Source organism: Plasmodium gaboni, chromosome 11 (assembly GCF_001602025.1).
Source record: "Plasmodium gaboni strain SY75 chromosome 11, whole genome shotgun sequence".
Classification (NCBI taxonomy): Eukaryota; Apicomplexa; class Aconoidasida; order Haemosporida; family Plasmodiidae; genus Plasmodium; species Plasmodium gaboni.
The window spans coordinates 934,333-942,248 of NC_031491.1; the positions used below are offsets into that span (position 1 = coordinate 934,333).

At 20.6% G+C, this 7,916-nt stretch overlaps 2 protein-coding genes across 2 annotated transcripts in view; both read right to left on the minus strand.

Moving 5' to 3' along the window:
• Nucleotides 1-463: 463 nt before the first annotated feature.
• On the minus strand, nt 464-5,822 carry PGSY75_1128300 (6-phosphofructokinase; the record flags this gene model as incomplete). The annotated part of the gene is made up of 5 exons (XM_018786403.1): nt 464-553; nt 685-759; nt 854-1,373; nt 1,549-3,761; nt 3,873-5,822. 5 exons carry the CDS (start codon nt 5,820-5,822, stop codon nt 464-466), a joined length of 4,848 nt encoding a protein of 1,615 aa, XP_018641198.1.
• Nucleotides 5,823-6,407: 585 nt separating this feature from the next.
• The window catches only part of PGSY75_1128400 (putative geranylgeranyl pyrophosphate synthase), a gene marked incomplete at both ends in the record, with an annotated part of 2,053 nt that continues 544 nt past the window's right edge, over nt 6,408-7,916 (minus strand). The window contains 8 exons of the mRNA XM_018786405.1: nt 6,408-6,460; nt 6,561-6,586; nt 6,680-6,840; nt 6,955-7,053; nt 7,156-7,241; nt 7,354-7,625; nt 7,708-7,779; nt 7,871-7,916. Coding sequence (XP_018641199.1) covers nt 6,408-6,460; nt 6,561-6,586; nt 6,680-6,840; nt 6,955-7,053; nt 7,156-7,241; nt 7,354-7,625; nt 7,708-7,779; nt 7,871-7,916 — 815 coding nt within the window. The remainder of the gene's footprint in view (nt 6,461-6,560; nt 6,587-6,679; nt 6,841-6,954; nt 7,054-7,155; nt 7,242-7,353; nt 7,626-7,707; nt 7,780-7,870) is intronic.

Here is a 7,916-nt window from a genome sequence, read left to right on the forward strand (position 1 = left end):
AATATTTTTTAATTTATTATAAATAAATAAATATATATATATAATATAAAAAAAATTTAAACTTTTTAAAAATAAAAAAAAATTAAAATTAAAATTTATTTTTTTAAATTTAATTTTATTATTTATTTATTTTTTTTTTTTATGTATATATATTTAATTTATTTATTTTTTTTTTTTTTTTTTTTTTTTTTCTTTTTTTTATTATTTATTGCATTATTTTTTTAGACTTTATATAATTGATTTTAAAATTAACTTTTATTATTTTAATTCCTTTATAATTAACAACAAAAAAAATAAATCAATAAAAATAAAAATAATCATATTGAATAAATATTTTTATTTTTTCTTTGCTATCTTTATTTTCTTCTGTGCAAATAGGCATAATAAATACATACATATATACATCCATATATATATATATATATATATATATATATTCATGTATTTATATATTTTTTCTTCTTTAAAATATATATGAAGAATATCCAAGATTGTCTGGGTTGACACTATATTGAACAGGTCCTACAAAAATATAGCTGTCGCTGTATGCCCACTTGTACATAAGAAAAAAAAAAAAAAAAAAAAAAAAAAAAAAAGATGATATAGTAATAATAATAATAAATTACCTGACTTGTTCAGTTTATTTTTATAATTTTATTATTTTTTTTTTTTTTATCTGTTTACCGTATTTGCATTATGTTTCATAGTAGCCATTTGGCAAGATTTCATGGAAATGGGAACAGGTGCTACAGAAGGATACTTTGAAAAAGAACAAAAAAACAAAAAAATAATATACAAATATATATATATATATATATTTATTTATTTATTTGTGTATGCATTTATTTACTACTTGATTAAAATGCTCTTTGTCGTCGTTATTGTTTAAAAAATAAATGCCTGGGTATAAGGAACTACTCCAATTTTGCTTATTTAAATTTAAATGCCTAATGGATGTTACATAATTGATCAAATCATTTTCTACCGCTATTCCTGCGAGGAGCCCATGAGAGAAGGCCAAGGAGTTATCAAAATGTGTAGGAAAAAAACAGTTTATTTCTCTGTCGATGACTTTAATTAATGTTTGAAAATGTAATATATAATCTATGTCACTATAAACTTTGATGTTCTTTACATTTATTGGACTTGATAATGTATTCATATGCTTTTTGTAGCAATATAATTCTTTATTTTGTTTGGATTTTTCCATCAAATTTTGTATATATTTTTTTATTTCATTTATTAACATTACTTCAAAATTAGAATCGATATCTTCGTTCTCTCTTTTTTCTTTTCTCAATAATTTATCTTTCATGGACTCTGTGAATAAATTTAGCAGATCGACACTTTCTTTTTTTAATTTTTTCTGAAACCTGAAAGGTAAATATGTAAATAGAGATTTGTGCGGTGCGCGTAATTATTTGTGTGTGAAATATGTACAATATGTAGATGGGTACATAACTAATAAATAAATAAATAAAAATACATATATACATACATATATATATATATATATATATATATATATATATATGTATATATTTTTACCTCTCTGGAAGTATATCATTTTTAACAATTTCATCTATTTCTTGAACACTTTTTATATTTTCATCGACATCGTTACAGAGGTCATGAAAATCATTTATGTAATATATTAAATTCGAGCTAAATAATATAACGCCATAATATTTCATACGATTAATTCTTTCTATAATGACAAGAGAAATATTTTCTATGATGGTGTGCAAGCTAGTTAATTGATTATTCACAGATTCTCCAATATAGCATATATTACAATGTGTTTGTAATTGAACAGATAAAATTAAAGCAGATGAAATATTTGTATGAATTTTAATAAAGTAATAATATTTATTTATATTTAAACAAGTACTTTGTACATTACTTATAATATCACTAATATGACGAACCATTGAATGATATCCTATACTACATTCGATAAGATTTTTATCAAAACTGTTATATAAAGAGATGGGAATGGTAACAATTTTAATATTTACATCTTTATTAATAAATATATCATTTAATATATTCATAAGTGATAGAACTTTTTCATCACCTATGAATACTAAATTGGTAATATTATTATTTTTACAGCTTTTAATGATTTTAGATATATTATTTTCTTTTATTAAATCATGAATATGTAATATATGATCATCATTAGATATTTTCTGATATTGCATGTGTACTCCTAGAAGAGGAAACCCCCCTATGTTAATAGATGTTTTTAAATTATTATCATTAATTAGGCATATATCATTATTTAAGAGTCCTTTTAAACCTTTAACAAATCCTATTAACTTAAAATTATTAATTGATAATCTTTGATGTAATCCTACGAGTATATTATTTGTCCCTGGGGTACAATGAGAAAGTAAAACAACACCGACATTTTTTGGACATGAAACATTTCTATAATTATGTTTGAGATGGAATTGATTATCTTGTAATATATAAAAATCTTTAATTTTAGGTATATGAATAAATGAAATAGTATATAATTTATTAAAAAAATTGTTATTAATATATGTAATTCTTGTATTATGACGAATTAATATAGTATTAAATTTTATAGCTGAAGCTGTTAACATTTTTTCTATATCTGATAAGGTAGAATAATGTTTATAATAATTAAATTTATATGTATTATTATTTTGTAGTATTACACCATTTTGTAGCATACTATTTTGTGTTATGTTATTTTTTTCTTCATTATATTCTTTTTTATTAAAATATTCTTTTGTCAAACCAGATATAGTGTAATTTATTTTATTAAATATATTATTTGGTTTTATAGTAATATAATCATTACTAGAATGTGTATTATTTAATTTATTTCGTAATTTTAAAGATTTATCATCATAATCTATACAAAAATTATGTTCATATTGTATACCTGTCAATACTCTATAATGATCTTCATATAAATACATATATCGATATTTTTTATATTTTATAAAATAAGTATCATCCTTTAAATTTACTTTTGTGCGCTTTATGAACAAATCTTCAAATGGATCCTTTCTGATGATGAGATGATTTTTATTTTGTTTATTAGTATTGTCTCTTGCTTCACACAAATTATTTGTTAGAGCATCATCTTTATTGTTAGAATTATCATTTTGTATAATACTATTACTTTTTTTCACACCATCGGATGTATTATTTTTATCCTTTTTATCATTTTTATCATTTTTATCATTTTTATCCTTTTTACTTGTTTTATCTTTTTTCGGTACTTTGTCCTTTTTTTCTATTTTATTCTTTTTAGATAGTTTTTCTGTTTTGTTTGTTTTAGTGTTCTCTTTTATTTCTTTTAAATTATCTTTTTGTTCCACATTGTTTATGTGTTCCTCACCTTTTATGTGTTCCTCACCGTTTATGTGTTCCTCACCGTTTATGTGTTCCTCACCGTTTATGTGTTTTATATTTTTATTTTTATTCTTTAACTTCATCATATGGCAGAGGGGTATGCCTAATATTTCTATGTCGTTAACGTTGAACAGTAGATTCTTCAAATTTTTGATGACACACATATATCCATTATATTTATGTTGCAGAATTTCTACGCAGCTGAATCCTAAAATATAGCTGTAGGCACAATCGAAGTTTGTAGGGAGTGAGCATGTAACTTCGTTTCCATATGAGTGTGTATGAAATTCGAGATCATTAATTTGTCTTTCTTCTAGTTTCTTCTTTACTAAATGGGTGAGAAGTAGTTCGGTACTTAACCTAGCATACTAAAAAAGGGAAAAAAAAAAAAAAAAAAATACATCCATATATATATATATATATATATATATATATTTATTTATTTATTTATTTATATATTTATATGTTATTGTTATAACGTGAAATTGTTGGGAAAATATTTCCTCCAGTAATTGCATTTGAAAAAAATGAGGAAGTAATTTAAAGAATTCATGTTGTTCCTTTAATAAATGATCACTTAGAATGTTTTTTAAATCTTGTAAACTATTGATGTCATTTTTTTTTATATATTTTGTTTTTATATTAATAATAGATTTTACTAATTTTTTAAATAGTGTTATTTTTTTTAATATACCATCTGGTATAATAACAATACCATAATTTTTATGATATTTTTTATATCTGTTTTGAATAACATCAACAATGAATTGTGTAATTTGATCAAGTGTTAATTTATTTTTTTTTATTTCTTCACTGACTAATATGATGTTTACTTTTGTTTGTAAGAAACATTCTAAGGCAATATGACTAGATGTATTCCCCATAACTTTAATAAAATGATATCCTTTGAGATATGTTTGTATATGTGTTATTAAATAACTTATATATTGACAATAACTAAATATAGTTGTATCAAACCCTATAGAACATTCAATATATTTATTTTTCATTTCATTATATACACATGTTGGTGCACTAACAATTGAAGTTTTTATAAAATAATCATTTTTTTTTTTTGGATATTTTTTATTAATTTCTTCATCACTTATATCGCTAATATGGTCATAAGTAAAATCATATGTTGATAATATATTGTAATAAGATAAATTATAATTTTCTATATTATCATATTGTATATTATTATTATTATTACTACTCTTATTTTGATTTGATAAACATGTTTTATTATTATCTATAATTTTATATGGTTCATTTGTTTTATCTTCTTGTGCATAATTTTGGAGTGTTTCACATATATGGTTATTATTGTTCTCGACATTAAGTTGGTGTTTTTTTTGTTGTTCTTCTTTATTTTTTTCATATTCAAAATAGTTTTTTTTTTCATCTTTATCTTCCTTTTTTTTTTTATTTTTATCCTCCTTTTTTTTTTCATCCGTATTCTCTTTATTTTCATCTTTATCTTCCTTTTTTTTTTTATTTTTATCCTCCTTTTTATTTTCATCTTTATCTTCCTTTTTTTTTTCATCTTTATCTTCCCTTTTATTTCCATCTTCATCATCCTTTTTATTTTCATCTGCCTTTTTTTCTTCCTTTTCTTTTTCTTTTAATTCTTCACTTTTTATATTTTTATTTATTGCAATTTTATAAACATTTTCAAAATATTCCGATAAAATAGCAGCACTTTTATTACCGCCAACATCTCCAACAACAATAAGGCCATTTAGATTTAGTTGTCTACATATTTTAAAACATTTTTTTTTCTGATCATCGTTAATAATTTGTGTATCACTACTTTTAATCATATCAAATCCCCCGCTATTTCTAAACATACTTATATATTCGTTTTTCAATTCCATAAAGTTATATTTGAGCATTCCTTCAAATCCATTCATAAAACCATAAAGAGTATTTTTTTTATTTTTTTTTTTTAAACAATCAAAAACTCCACATATAATATTATGACCACCTGGAGCTTGTAGTCCTGTGAATAAAATACCTATATTTAATTTCTCGTGTGGTTTATACATATTTATCATTTCTTTTATGAAAGAATTTGTAGTACAATTATAGCTAGACATATCCATTGAAGTATTTATTGAATCTGTTGTATTCATTCTTTTATCTGACATATGTGTTGTGTAGTATGGATCATTATAAAGTTTTATAATTGGATTATTAATAATATTAGGAAAATATAATTTTAAATATTCATTTTCATTCTTTGATGTATTCAATGAATAACACATATCTTTTAATGTCTCTAAATTCTTTTCACAAGTATTATCGTTTTCATAATTTTCTTCCTTTATAATAACTTTCCTTTTAAGCATATCTGGAAGTGTAATTTTGTGTCTTCTTCTTTCTTCTTGTAATTCACTTAGATGTTTTTTTGAATTCTCAATATCCATATTTTAATAAAAAAAAGAAAAAATAAAAAAAAAAAATAAAAAAAAAAAATTAAAAATACATATATAAATATTTTTGATGAGATATTAATATGGTAATACACATGTATATATATATATATTTTTTTTTTTTTTCATGAGGGAAAAAAATTTATATTATATGGATATTAACATTTTAAAAGGTAAACATAATATATATATATATAATATATAATATATATATACAATATTTTATTATTTATAATATCATTTTTTAAATGTTCTATGGTAGTAAAAAATTTTTAAAAATAAAATATATTTATATATTGTAAATTGTGAGATCCACAAAAAAAAAAAAAAAAATATATAATAAAATAAGATTAATACAACACTGGTTTAAAAAAAGGAAAATAATGATGTATACATATACATACATATATATATATATATATATATATATAATAATGAATAAGAAAACAAAAAAAAAAAAAAAAAAAAAAAAATACATATATACTAATAATGTATCTACATTCCAATGTTTTATTATTATTATTATTTTTTTTTTAAACTTGATCATATTCAAACAAAAGTTGTTAAGGTTGTTATCTCTCATGCACCTGTAAACAAAATGTCCATTACGTATTTCAAGACATATTCTATACCTACAAAAAAAAAAAAAAAAAAAATTACAAACATATAAATATTAACAATATATATATTAATATATAATTATAAAAAAAAATAAAATTATTTATATGTTACCTTCATGATGCAATTGGTTTATGGCTCTATAAAAAAAAAAAAAAAAAAAAAAAAAATATATATATATATATATATATATATTTATATATTTGTGTACGCTTATGTTTATATATTATTACTCTAAAATTTTTATCTTCTGCTTCTTTTCATATTCTACATAATGAGCCCTGATATTATAATGTTCATATATATCATTAATAAACTTAATACATGTAACATTATCTTTTCCATAATTTCTTATTATGTCCTCTTTTTCAGATTGTGAACATAGTTCAAATGCCTACAAAAAAAATAAAATAAAATAAAACAAATACATATAAATAAATAAATATGTATTTATTTATTTATTTATGTATGTATGTACATGTTTATATAATATTTCTTGTAAAGATACCTTTATCAAAGGCCATGTTAATTTATTATTTTGAATGTCTGAGCCAACTTTCCCAGTCTTTTTAGAATCTCCAAAGGTATCTATATAATCATCATGGACCTAATAAAAATAAAATTGTATTATATGTATATATTTATTCATATTAATAAAATAAAATAAATAAATATATATATATATATATATATATTTTAAAATAATAACTTGAAAATATTCCCCCATAAGAATTGCTATATTTTCAACTTTTTTGTATAACAAGTTGTCCATAGATATACCCCCCATTTGCATACCTAAAATGAATAAATAAATATATATATATATTTATTTATATTTATATCTATATATTTATCCATATTAATTTGTATATATTTTTTTTTCTTTCCTTATAAAGGTACTACATACCACAAACAATAGGTAAGAAAAATGAATAATAAGCCGTTTTATGAATAATAATATTTTGATAAACATTAAAATTTAACATGTTCACATTAATTTTATTCTCTTCAGATATATTAATATTATTAATATTTATATCTTTGTTTATATCGGAATATTTATCTGAAAATATATTTGTATCTAAATGTTGTCCTACTATAGTTTTTAAAGTGGCTTCTCTAAAGGATGTAATTAAATCCAAGTAACAGTTATCATTGCGCAAATATATATCAAGTAATCTGAAAAAATAATATACACACACATATATATATATATTTATTTATTTATTTATTTATTTTATTTTAATTTGTCTCATATAACTTGTATATAGCGTTATACAGAAGAAACACATCATTCACGGCATTCTTAATTTCAACGTCTTTTAATAAATACCTAAAAAGTTAAATAAATATATATATATGTATATACATATATAATTATACATATATATATATATATATATATATCCATTCGTACAACATACCAACAATGTTTGTTTCTGCGAGTTTCCCCCTTATCCATAATATCAT